Source organism: Maniola hyperantus, chromosome 18, assembly GCF_902806685.2.
Source record: "Maniola hyperantus chromosome 18, iAphHyp1.2, whole genome shotgun sequence".
In the NCBI taxonomy this organism is placed as follows: Eukaryota; Metazoa; Arthropoda; class Insecta; order Lepidoptera; family Nymphalidae; genus Maniola; species Maniola hyperantus.
Genome location: NC_048553.1, coordinates 12,024,910 through 12,038,673, shown reverse-complemented (window position 1 = coordinate 12,038,673; position 13,764 = coordinate 12,024,910). Strand labels below are relative to the sequence as shown.

General features: G+C 37.1%; 2 protein-coding genes across 2 annotated transcripts in view; both read right to left on the bottom strand.

Moving 5' to 3' along the window:
- Positions 1–432: 432 nt before the first annotated feature.
- LOC117990503 (b(0,+)-type amino acid transporter 1-like) overlaps positions 433–13,764 on the bottom strand; it is a 31,061-nt gene continuing 17,729 nt past the window's right edge. The window contains exons 2-10 of the mRNA XM_034977951.2: positions 10,698–10,950; positions 9,384–9,662; positions 4,774–4,899; positions 3,782–3,926; positions 3,115–3,342; positions 2,595–2,691; positions 1,971–2,110; positions 1,064–1,245; positions 433–595 (exon numbers count right to left, since the gene is read on the bottom strand). Of these exons, the coding sequence (XP_034833842.1) occupies positions 531–595; positions 1,064–1,245; positions 1,971–2,110; positions 2,595–2,691; positions 3,115–3,342; positions 3,782–3,926; positions 4,774–4,899; positions 9,384–9,662; positions 10,698–10,938 (1,503 nt within the window). The 5' untranslated portion in view covers positions 10,939–10,950 and the 3' untranslated portion in view covers positions 433–530. The remainder of the gene's footprint in view (positions 596–1,063; positions 1,246–1,970; positions 2,111–2,594; positions 2,692–3,114; positions 3,343–3,781; positions 3,927–4,773; positions 4,900–9,383; positions 9,663–10,697; positions 10,951–13,764) is intronic.
- LOC117990505 (uncharacterized) lies at positions 5,861–8,991 on the bottom strand. The gene is made up of 3 exons (XM_034977953.2): positions 8,321–8,991; positions 7,347–7,530; positions 5,861–6,745 (listed from the first exon to the last, which is right to left on the bottom strand). Exons 1-3 carry the CDS (start codon positions 8,659–8,661, stop codon positions 6,599–6,601), a joined length of 672 nt encoding a protein of 223 aa, XP_034833844.1. The 5' UTR covers positions 8,662–8,991; the 3' UTR covers positions 5,861–6,598.

Sequence of the window (13,764 nt, the reverse complement as noted above, 5' to 3'; positions counted from 1 at the left end):
CCAAAAAAATAAAAGTTCATCTATAAGTCTATGATTTTAAAGCTTTGTGCACATGATTGTTTTCATCAAATCTTGATCAAAATAATATTAATAAAAACCCTTAAAAACCACACAACACCGATGACCTATTAAAAAAACCTAACTTGCCTATCGCTTACTAATGTTTTTTTTAACGTTTAATAGTCTGGCCAATAAAAGTAGACGGGAAAAGCGCGGCAAATTCAAAAACTTTAGTATGGCAGATTTTGAAATTATTAGCGGTTTGCCTCCTTTTTGTATATTATATTTCATATTTTCATCACCTATTAGATGAAGTTTTGTAGAAATTTATTGGACCATGAATTCAACCTGGATTTGATAGTTTCCATTTTTTTGTACCACAGACCAACCGACTGTAAATGCGTTCAGAGGATAAATAAAAAAACTGTTGGATATTTTTAAATAATACAAATATAATTTGTTACTTAGTTAGGTACTTAAACATTAGTTCTTATGTACAAAGTTTACGTCTAATTAGTATAATCTTAAAATCAGTCTTCACGGTTGCTAGGAGGCACGCTCTCGAAAAGCACTTGCGTAAGGAATGTGAATTTTCCTGAAAATATAAAAAAACATCACTTATTTTCTATTTTAAGAATTTAAAAAGTTTTTATCAAAATTTTATTTAGGGAATCAAAAAATATGGTTTAGAGTAAATTCTATCAAAGTTGGTTCAGATATTTACAAGAACTGTATCTAAGGGCATTACAACCATTTTATAAGTTGTACTGATATAGGTACTCGCGCAGACACTATATTTTGGAATAGCGCGAAAACATCTCAGCCAATCACAGCGCGCGTCCGTCCGCTATTGGTTGTTGTCTACGCGCCATGTTTTGTACGCGCGAATCAAGAGCGAGATAGCACGAGTCTCTGTTGTTTTTGTGTTTAAAATCTTAAGGTCAAGCAATAAGGACTATTTCATTGGTGTACATTCGGTTTTAGTCGGCGTTAATACTGGCTCTACACGCTCGCCTTCGCTGCGAGCGTGCTGAGCCAGTATTATAAACTTACAACTACTTACTTAATAATCTAGTAGGAGTCTTCCTATAATACACGAAGACGGTGTAGACGGCGACGCCCATGAAGATGAACCCGATCGCGATGACGTACTTCATGGACGGGTCGTGCAGCACCGGGAACACGGACAGGAAGATCGACACCACTAGCACGAAACATGGCACGATCGTGGGCACTCGGTACGGCCTGGGAAAAAAACGGTCAAGTGCGAGTCATGCTCGCACAACGAGGGTTCCGTACAACAGTCGTATTTTTTCGACATTTTGCACGATAATTCAAAAACTATGATGCATAAAAATAAATAAAAATATGCTTTAGAATGTACAAGTGAAGACCTTTCATATGATACCCCACTTGGTATAGTTATCTTACTTCGAAAATTGAAATACTAATTATTAGTTTATGACCACAATTTTTTTTTGTGTGATGTAACCACAAATTCACGGTTTTCAGATTTTCCCCTAATGCCAGCTATAAGACCTACCTACCTGCCAAATTTCATGATTCTAGCTCAACGGGAAGTATCCTGTAGGTTTCTTGACAGACAGACGGACAGGCAGACAGACAGAAAACAAAGTGATCCTATAAGGGTTCCGTTTTTACTTTTGAGGTACGGAACCCTAAAAACGGTCAAGTGCGAGTCGGATTCAAAGGGTTCCGTACCATCGTACAAGAAATAACGCTTATTAATATTTTTTTTGTGATGTAAATACAAATTCACGATTTTCGAATTTTTCCTTTTACTTGTCCTATAAGATATTGCTAAATTTCATGATTCTAGGTGTACGGGAAGTACCCTATAGGTCTTAAGTAGCTTGTTTTGACAGACCCAACAGACAGACAGAAAATCAACGAAGTGATCCTATAATGGTTCCTTTTTATTTTACTCTAAAGATACGAGTAGGACGTACCTTGGTGTATCTTTTTGTGTTTTCCTCAAGACAAGTAAGGCAACCATCGCCAGGCCGTAGAAAAACCACAGGAACCAACTGGCGAAGTCTATTAACGTCTTAATGTTGCCCACTAATATGAACACTGAGGTCAGTATTGCCTGAAACAAAAACATTGCGTATATGTGGAAGAAGTGAAACTTCTTTAGTCTAAGTTTATTCATAGCACGCTGGTATTGAATAAATTGTTAAAGTTTAAGAGTGTCTGGCAGGGGGTTGCCACGATACTAATCTACTATCTGGCAATGCATAACGTTATTTCTAATACTATTCCGAAGAAAATAAAAAAAAGTAGACTTTATACTTTCACGTAAGATTTTTACACCTTTGTTACCTGTTATCTGCCAAAGCCCCCATGATCCAAACTTCATAGTCGCGGATCGTGCCTCCTTGTGTCGGGGACAATACGCAGAAAAACTTTCAGCTTTAATAAAATAACGAAGGTCTAGCCTTCGCTCTCTCTCTCTCTCTCTTTTTATGATTTCATGAACTGACATATAAACCGATTGGTTAATAATTATGGCTGATATTATCTTGTTTATACATTTTTAGATTTTTAGATAAAATACCCTATGACGTAATTACCTGAAAAGCCACGGCGGGCGCGGGCGTCATCTTCTTCATGTTGACGTACGAGAACACTTCCAACATGTGGCCGCCACGCGCTGCCGTGTAGCACACCCTGCGCACGTGGTGAAACGGTTTAATTTGGCATGATGTCATAAATCATGGACGTGATTTTCCATATTAGCACCCCAAAACCCATCTAAAATCTTGAATTCAAGATCTGTCAGTCAGTCTGAAACCCGTCAGTTATCTTGTATTCTAAAATTGACCTCATTATCGATATCAGCACGCAAAAGAGATACAAAGCTATTTTGAAATTGAAAATGAACGTCATTTTAGTCATCAACACCCCGGGGTTTCGGGGTATAATGCGTTTCGTCTAGTAAATATTATTTTCATAATCACCCCAGAGGCGAGTATTTTGGATAGGCACCTACATATATTTTGCCTTTTCTAACACCACGGGTAAAAAACAGAAGATACTAGCATCTCTTTTTAGAAGTTTCACTTCAAATATGTAGGGTTTGGTTTTTCTTACCTGGTAACACCGAATTGTACACTCATAGCGCAGCCAAAGGTCGCGATGGCCACCCCCAGCGGGATGAGGAAGCTGGCCGGGCCCAGCACTCGCGCGCCAAAGGTCACCGCCACGGCCGGCACGGACACCATCTCGGCGTAGCTCAGCACCGCCATGTACGCCACGTTCATGAACACGTACAGGCCCGTGATGAGCGGCACGGCCACTGAGATGCTCAGAGGCACGTTGCTGGAACAACGATCAATACGTGCTTGTTCCAAACAAGATATCTTGAGCGAAGTGAGCTCAAAAACTCCCGAAGAATAGGGATGACGACTACTAATCAAATCAGCAACTTTTTATCAAACGTCAAATCGCTCGCTTAGTATAGGACCTTGCATTAAATAGGTACATAGACGTGACGTCATAAAATTTGACGTAATTTGACGTACTGTTTTGGTTTTATCGATCTAACTAAAAAACGATCATTAGTAAGTTTGCTATCCATTCTAAATTTAAAATGGTTCCCTAAAAATTTTACCCTTATTTATAGGAACCCTTCTTTAATAAGGGTTTCTTTTTCCTTTTGAGGTACTGAACCCTGACAATAGGGGTTTAAATGCAGTCCACGCGGACGAAGTTGCGGGCATAAGCTAGTCTATAATATAAAAAATGCTCTGTTACTCACATGCCAGGGTTGATGATCTCCTCAGTGACCACCGTCACGCTGTTCCAGCCATCATAAGCCCACAGCCCCGAGTACAGCGCGAGCGCGATGCCTCCTGGACTTGTGGTGCTGCCCTCGAAACCTTTGTTCAAGTTCTCAGTGTTGCCTGTACAAATAACACATGTATTTGAAAACCTGGATTGTCCCTCTCTGTATTATATTAGCGCATACCCGGCGTGTGCCAAAAAAAGAATGTGTCTAATGCATTGTTTTTGGTCTAAAGCCATCTTCGCATTATTACCATTCTAATGAAACCAGTTTGGGTGGGTGTGGGGCACATCGGTTAGATGGTTTCAAAGTTACAAGACTTTAGACGGACACAGGTAAAAACATTTGTTGTTGTTTTATATATTTAGATATATGGCTATGCCATTCATTGTGCTTGGTGCGGAAAAAGATAGTATTGAATGACTTATTTCAATTTAATTTAATTAATAGTTTAGTGAGTTTGTACAAATAGCTAAGTTCCTGGACCTGAAACCACCCGAAACTAAGATTCCCTATGAGAAGTCAAAGAAACACACTTTCGCATTTATAATAAGAGTACAGTACCACCCTTTTTATAAGTTATCCCGATGTACCTACCTGAGCAGACATCTTATTTTAGAATGGCGCGAAAATATCTCAGCCAATCATAGACCGCGGCCGTCCGCTATTGGTTGTTGCCTACGCGCCATATTTTGTACGCGCGAGTTAGGTATATGCGAGATAGAACGAGTCTCTGTTGTTCTTGTTCATTTTAACGTCAAGCAATAAGGTCATTTTATTGTAGTGACATTTGGTGTAAACTAATTTTGACGATACGACTTATAAAAGTGCTAATACTGGTAGTGATTTAACAATGAAGTAGAAATAATTGAGAGTGATCACTTCCAACATGCTTCCACATTGACTTATTATAGTAGGTAGTAGAGTATATCATATCACTGGTTTTTAACCACTTTTTAACACACCTCTAGCGATCTCGTAGATGCCGCCGCCGATCACGACGAGGCACGCGAACACTTTGCACACGCCGAACACGTTCTGCACCTTCACGAACAGTTTCACGCTCGTTATGTTTATGTATGTCATTACAACTGAAATCATAACGTACCTACAGTTTATCGTGGTTAATTTCTATGTAATGTTAATCAAAAAAGATAAGTAAACCGTACAAAATGACTCCTCACGCTACGCTGACGCGCCATTTTAACTCTATGGGTCAACTGTAGTCTGTAATGCAATGCATTCCGATTGATTCCGATTTCCGAACCAGTGGTAGATGCATCCGACTATCCGAAAGTACTTGTAAAAGTTTATTTGAATAAAAAAGATTTTTATTTATTTATTTATTTAATGTCAAAAGTATGGTTCACCCATTTATTATCATTATTATTATTATTTATTTATTATTTAATTAGAACGGCCATAAAGCCAATTACACTAATTAAACTACGAGTACAAACTAACATAAACATACTTACAAAAATTGTTAAAATTATAAATTTTAACAATTTTTTAAATTTTAAAATTTAACAAATTTAACAAAAAAAAACCCATGGATTTAGAAAGTAATATTTCTTATTACATAATTAGTACTTAATTTTTTTTGGGTTCACCGTAGAGCGTAGCGAGACCAATAAATAACTAATCTATGGGTTCACCTTTACAATATAGACTAAAATCGTACTTTTGACATGAAATGAAAGGCACCACGGAGGAACAGCAGCGATGATCTTAGCTGGGCTAGTGACGTCTAGCCCCCAAGGGGGGAGAGTGAGCATAAGGGACAAGGTAGAGACAAAATAATTTGTAGGGAATCAAGAAGGCGCCCCGGGAAAACGCCAAGACTAAGTACCGAACGGGCGCCCTCCCGCGATTCGGCCCATACAACCGAGAGGTTGGTGGGGCCATGGGAGCTGTTACTGCTTGCTCTGTAGGAGTGACTGAGTATAAATTGCATACTTTTGAGAATAATTTTAGACAAGCGCATTCCATCCTAACGTAGACCACAAACTAAACATAATTCGTAGAATCATAGGAATAAAACGAAAATAATATAATAAAATAAAATTTCAATCATTTTTATTCAAAAATACAATATTCAGTTTTATGAAAATATCAATGCTTGCAATGAATAATAATTTTAGTGATCTTAATTTTGCCGAAACTTTAGATTAGGTATTTTTATCCAGTACTCAAGAAACTGTGAATGTCATGTTACATATTTCGCGATAGGTCGAGATGGCGATCGGGGTATGAGGCGGGGGGACGCCACGCAAACCCGCACGTCACCCGCGCTATCCCGCACGGTTAGCGCAGGTGCTGCGCGGGGCGTCCCCACCCCGATCGCCATCTCGACATAATATATCGCGTACTATAGTTGAAACTACTTTTCAAGGGTCCACATTTGATATACAGGCTGTAACCAGAACGCTAGCAAAAACTTCGCGTTATTGTTTTACTACCTAAACACAATCCAATATCAATAACCATTTGCCTCATTTTGTAGTTTTAGTAATTTAGTATTATTCAAACCAGCAATGTATAGTGTGCAAAACTCGGGTCAATGCTCCGCCGCTGACATTGACTCCGAGTGGCCTACTTAAGCAACTTTCGTTGACTTCTAGTGTCAGTCAGATGTTTTCTTTGCAATATATCGTAAACTTTCACAAAATCATAGGATTTTTTTATATCATTTTTCGCGTTTTTTTGTGGACAGTAATCATCAGTATTATCACCTGTCTTCGTTTTTACCAGCGTACTGGTTACACCCTGTATATACATGAATTTGGCTTAATAAGCAATTTTGACTTCCTTGTCATTGTAAGGGTTCTGGGAGACGATCTTGATGTCTTTGAGCAGTTCCACGACGCGGAAGGTATCATCCGTCACCTGTGTGTAGTCGTTAGATTCTGCGTTTAGTCTCTCTTGCATCAATTGCTGCAACAAGATTATACAACTCTAAGTACTGTATAAACTATTTATAAGAAAGAAAGAAAGAAAGAAAAGACGTTTATTTTCCAAACTGTGCCACACATCACATTTTATAACGATGCACCCATTCGAACCCACCCTGGCTTCAAATGGGTGCAATTTACTAATGATGAAAGTGAGATTATCTTGCAAAAATACCATCCAATCAACTTTTCCAATAATTTTGCAAAAAATTTGCTTATTATGAACAGAATAACAAAAATCACCAAATCGGTAGAGCTGTTTTCAAGTGATGTACTTTTGTAGGTACTTATTTTTTACTTTTATGGACAGACTAGCCTATCCCCATGACTTTGTCCACGAGGACTACACAAATTCAAACCCCTCTTTTACCCCTATAGGGGTTGAATTTTTAAAAATCCTTTCTTCCAAACACTATTATGACGTAGACATCCGCATGTCTATGTCATAATAGCTGTCTGCATGCCAAATTTCAGCCCAATCTGTCCAGTACTTTGAGATGTGCGTTGATCAGTCAGTCAGTCAGTCAGTCACCTTATATATTTAGATATTTCTTACTGAACAAAAAATAATAAAAAGCACTTACCCCAATAATATCAAACACCAAGTCGCTATCATCTTTGAATATAGACTGTATGAGTCCATGCAGCTCCGTCTTCAGGACACTGAAGTAGTGCCGGGCCCTCTCCACACGCTGCACACTCACATCCAGAGAGACCAGTAGTGGCTTGTTCAGGGCTTCCTCCACTTGGGTGATGTAAGTCTCAAGTCTGAAAAAGCACAGCGCTATATTTTGTGATTCATGTACATGACTACAGAAATTTCAAACCCCTATTTACTCCCTTAGGGGTTGAGTCATAATAGCTACCTGCATGCTAAATTTCAGCCCGGTCCATCCAATAGTTAGAGCTGTGCGTTGGTAGATCAGTCAGTCAGTCACTTTCATTTTATAAATTTAGATTATCATAAATCACATTGATTGTTATTGGCCAGCTAGGCACAGATACGTCCTCCCAGACAACTAAAGCTTTTTTTAGTCTCTTTTAAATAAATAAATACCCTTTAACTTCTACTGGTCATAAAGTTCTTCTTTGTGTTGAGTGTAAGAGGACTAGAACTGCTTTTTATGGTCTTGGTCATAAAAGTATTGCATCCACTGCTGGACATAGGCCTTCCCATGAACGCCATCACACACCGTCCTCCACCCGCTTCCCATAACACCGCAACTTAACAATTATTGTTTTAATAGTGTTTATCATCTTATTGGTACCATACAGTTGTTTGTTTTGGCAGCCTATAACCGCAATTAAGATTTTCCTTGTGTACCATTAATGTTCCAAATATTATGAATATTAGCCAGATTCATCCATGCTAATATTATAAATATGAAAGTGTGTCTGTCTGTCTGTCTGTCTATCTGCCTACTAGCTTTTTAGGGCATAGGCTACTTTTGATCCCAGCTTTAGCTTCCACAGGATTTTAAAAACCTAAATCCATAAGTCGCAGACATCATCTAGTTTCAAATATCTTTCCTATAATATTAAAAATAAATCAACATACCTTTGTATTTCATTATCGACATCTAAAATAGCTCCCTTAGTGAATGCTATTAGTTTTGGCACTTCCTCATTTTTCAACTTCATCTCCGCAAGAAACTGGTTGATTATGAGATTTTCATCCGTAGGAATAACTGTTTCCGAGCTTTGTACCTGTGTCCGTAACCCCTCTAGGTAGGACAGGGCTTTCTGACCGACATTATTAGGCGATATGTCTTGTTCCGGATTACAATTTTCGATGATATTATAAGTGTCGATGCATCGCTCTCGCAACTTTTTTATTCCATGAGACAACGCTTCTTTTGTAGCTTCGTTGAATTTGCTTCCTATTTTATTATTTACCATATTTATAAAGTACTTATTGATGTTATTAAGCAGTTGGTTATGGCACTGGCAATTTGGCGACCCACAGCACTTGTTTATAAACACTGATACTTTAGTAACTTTTGTTTTCACACTTAATTATTTATTAATGAAACAAATCGGATTAACATCTATTACACTTGTGCTTCACAATTTTACAATAATTTGTTGTACTTACTTATAAATTGCAAATAAACTTCAACGGACTTTTCAGTTTGTTTTCATAGACCATAGACAAAATGTATTTGATTTTGTCAACGTCAAAACTTGACAGTTGCCGTTTCAATGCAATGGATAGTGTTGCGCAAAGTTGCTTTGAATCGAATATGAATAATTCATATTCGATTCAAAGCAACTTTGCGCAACACTAAATTAACAAAGAAATTATAATTATTCAAAATCGATTATGAATCATAATTATTATGATTCATAATCGATTTTGAATAATTATAATTTCTTTGTTATTGTTGATAAGTTATCTAATGACTTTATATTATTTCATTGGTTTTGGGTACCTACGGGGTTCGATATCCATTTAATTTGTGATTATTTTAGTACGTATAAAAAATGTTTCAAGGTTCGCAAGTATTTTACAAGTAAAAAATAAAAAAATAATTTAGTATAGGCGTGAAAAGTTAAATGAGTCTTATATAGGTACCTTAACATAGTGCTATACTATATTAAAATGTGTTAAGTATACTTACATAGTGCCGATAGAGAACCTAATTTGATTGCCACATCTTTGTGGTTGCCATAGGGTTGTTGTATATCGGTTGTAAAAGGCTGTATCGCGTATTCTGCGAAAGTCATCACAATGATGGCTACTTCTGCTGGCCTTAATATAACAACATAGATCCAAGCACATATGAACGAAGGTAAGGGGCCCCAAAATTTGTGCATTTTTCCAAAAGCAGCTTGGAAGTAAGAATACTCGGCACCGGATTTGCCAAGAACTGTTCCCAGTTCAGCAAATGATAACGCTCCTGGAAAAAATATTTAATTCTTTTAATTGCTAAGTGACAACAGCATAATCACAATCGTCATTTTACAGAATAAGTATTATGCTCAACATCACGTCGTTACATTCTGAACTAGCAATACTTAAAAATTTAATAGGTAGGTATATACCTATTAAATTTTTAAGCCTTTAGATAAATATAGATTTGTTGGTAACTCGCTGCAGCCTAATAAGTTTTGCACCCAGACCTGAGCATTTTGGATAATATTATGGTTTTCCAAACTTTTATAATTGGGGATCAGGCACAGAACTACCTACCTGTACCTACCTACATATTTTCAATGCGACTAACGATCCTAAATAATTTTTCGATATTATTTTTACATCAATCAAGCAGCCTGGTTCACGTCCACTGCTGGACGTAGGCTTTCAACAGAACATGCCAGCACACACAGTCCTCCGCCTTTCTCATCCACCCACTTCCCGCTACCTTCATTCGTTAGTCCAGCGGATTGTGATTTTTCACATTATAGTAATAACCGAGTAATAGAGATAACGTGAGTTGCGACTACAGATTAGAGTAGTTTAGTCATCAACACGGTAAAGTTTAAGGTTGCCACAAGTATTGGATGTACATTTATTTGATTTTACAGTTATTTACCTACGTTAGCCATACAAGATTACTTCATGTTATTAGGTGCTTAGGAATAATATAGTGAGCTATGGTGTTCAGCAAATAAGTAGTAGAGACTAGAGTCATATTAATTGAGTCACTTACAAAAGAAAAACTTAGAATTTCAAAGTTAGTTGATTTGAAATGAACACTATAATATTAGACATTGCGGCCGATTCTCTTATACACAATCTCTTAACTAAACTAAATTAACAGGTCTAAATCTAGTGCTATCCCTTTCCGCAAGCAACATTTTGAAAGGGATAGCAATAGATTTAGACGTGTCATTTTAGTTTAGTTTAGAGATTGTGTACAACGGAATCAGCCGCAGTATTTGTATTTTTTTTTACGTAAGTGAAAATGAACAGGCGTCTTACCTACACCCACCTAGTAAGGATATGATTCCAGACACAGTCCACACAATCAGGCAAAGTCCAACAGATCCAGAGTGCTCCAGGGCAGATGCAGGGGACACGAAGATGCCGGATCCTATCATTACCCCTAGAATAAGGTTCACGGCTGAAAACAGGCCGAGTTCCCGCCGTAATTTGACATTGCTCCCACACAGGCTTGCCGTATTATTTTTGACTCGATCTTCATCGCTTTTTTCTATATCCTTGGTCGACATATTTGGTTATTTCTGAAAATAATAATGTGTTATCTTACATGAGAGCTGAAATATAGGAAAAACACATTTTGAACTTAGAATGTAATAGTTTAAATGACCAAAATGCAAAAACGAATAATAAATGAGAATGATTTAATTAGGTACTTAGGTAGTTGTGTTTAGTAAAAAATACCATGGCAATCCAGAGATGGAAATTAAAAAATGAAATGTGAAATCGAATACGATATTTATGAGGATGTGTCTACATTAAGTTAGGTATTCGGAGAATGTTATTTTTTCGAATTCGTTTGGGCTTATCTTTAATTTAACTAACGGAGAAGACTATTGCGTTTTATTGTCAAATTCTTACAAATACAATAATAATTAGCAAAAAAATCAAATACCTACCAATTCCAACGGAATAACAAAATGCGAACAAAGCAAATTAATAAAAAGATTTTTAAAAGAATATGTAAGTCTTCATACAAAAATGTAATAGGTAGTCAGTAGCCCTGCAGAACTATAAATACCTACTCGTACATTTCTTCATACGCTACGAAGGTCAATGTACATAATCAAATTACTGGCGAATGAACTTAAAACTGTGTTATCGGTCTTGCACCATTGTATACTTTACATATCACTGGTACAAGAATGATTTTTGTATGACAGCAAGTGAAATGAGTCGTGGGAATTAACCCCCGCGTTATAAAAGAGGTCAGACGTATCTTTGAACTAATATTGCCAAATCAAACGGGAAGCTGCCCATTAAGTGCCAATCAAGGAAAACGGTGTAGCGGCGAACTAAAGAAAGTTGGAATTTGTGTCATTAAATTGGTTTTAGGGTTCCGTACCCGAAGGTTGCTATTATTAAAGAGAATTCTAGCCCCATAAACTACCGCTATACAAAAAATCACATCATTTTATTACTACAATCCAAGACCCTATTGCATCGGGTTTTTACATTTTGTCTACACAATAATTATCACCATGATCATCGCCAACGAAATAGACATCCACTGCCATAAGACGGTCTTGCCGCTTGCGCCACTTGAATCCAGTGGCTCCCTGTGACTACTTTGATTTTATCTGGGAGACTTGTGAAGGATCTGCAGACGCTGCCCTTTCTGACCCGAAGTCGCCATTGTAGCATCTTAGGGCCCTAACATCTATCAGTTTTTTTTACTATATACTCTATCCAGTGCCACTTCAGCTTGGCAACCCATTGAGCTATGCCAGTTATCTACTTCTACTACGGATCTCCTCATTTCTGATTTGACAATGTACCTATAGAGAAACTAAAAGCATTGCTCTCACCACCACCCGAGTGACTTTTCTTATGAGGCCCATAGTCAGCGACCATGTTTTATTATTATTATTATTAAGCCTTTATTTTCCTTATCAATTAATATTATTTACAGAGTTTCTGAATCTATTCTAATACCTAATCTAATTATATTTGTTAGTATGTTAATCAGTGATATTATGTTGATGTGTGTGTGTGTGTGGGTGTGTGAGCGTGTGTGTGAGCATGTGTGTGCGTGTATAAGCGTATTGTATAAATGTATGCATGTGTATTTATGATTGTAGTTGATTGTTACAGTTGTAGATTTGTGTTAGTAAATTAGTAGTTATTTACATATTAATTGAATTTTTTGTACAATTTTGCTTCTTTATAAGTATATTTATATGTTTTTTGATAAGGATCCCTCATTGGGTATAGGCCTCCTCCAGTTGGTGCCATTTCTCTCTATCCTTGGCTTTTTTAACCCAATCATTTCCTGCTATCTGTGCTATATCGTCAGACCATCGCGATTTTGGTCTACCTACTTTCCTTTTGCCTTTTGGACCTGGCCATTTGGTTGTTTTTAGAGTCCATCGGTCATCTGTCAGTCTCGAGACATGCCCTGCCCACTTCCATTTCAACTTTAGAGCGTGTGTTAGAGCGTCTGTTAATTTTGTCTTTCTTCTTATTTCTTCACTTTTTACCTTGTGTATTTTACGTAAGTTTAGAATACTTCTTTCCATTGCCCTCTGGCATGTTACTACCTTGTTTTTGATATTCTTAGTGTACACCCATGTTTGACTGGCATAGGTGAGGCAGGGAAGTATACATGTGTCTATAACAGTTCTTTTTAGATTTAGTGGATATTGCCCTTTCATTATCTCCTTTTGTGCCCAGTATTTGTTCCAGCTTATATTAATTCGTCTTTCTACTTCTTCTTCTATGCTCATTGGGTTAAATGAAATTTGTTTACCGAGATATAAGTATGAGTCAACATATTCCAATTTACTGTTGTTCAAAAGTATTGTGTTTGGTGTACTGTTGGTCATTACTTTAGTTTTGCTTATGTTCATTTCAAGCCCAACCTTTCTGCTCTCGATATCCAACAAATTTATCATTTTTTCGAGTTTATTGCTATATTCTGCAAAGAGTGCTATATCATCTGCAAACATTAGGTGACTCAAATATTGTCCAGAGATATTGATTCCTTCATGTTTCCAATCGATTTTGTTGATAACATTCTCCAAAACTGCTACAAAAAGTTTTGGGGATATTGGATCCCCTTGTCTGACACCTCTGCAGATGTTTATTTCTTCGCCGCAGAATTCAAGTTTTACTCTACTTTTACTATTTATATATGTATTTTTCAATATATCTATATATTTCTTGTTAATATTGCATGTTTTTAGGGCCTTCCAGATAGACTCGTGTGAAATGCTATCAAATGCCTTTGTATAGTCTATGAATGCGATATATAGAGGTCTATTGAATTCTTTATGTTTTTCAATAAGCTGTTCCATCACGTGTATGTGGTCTATTGTACTGAATCCCGAGCGAAAACC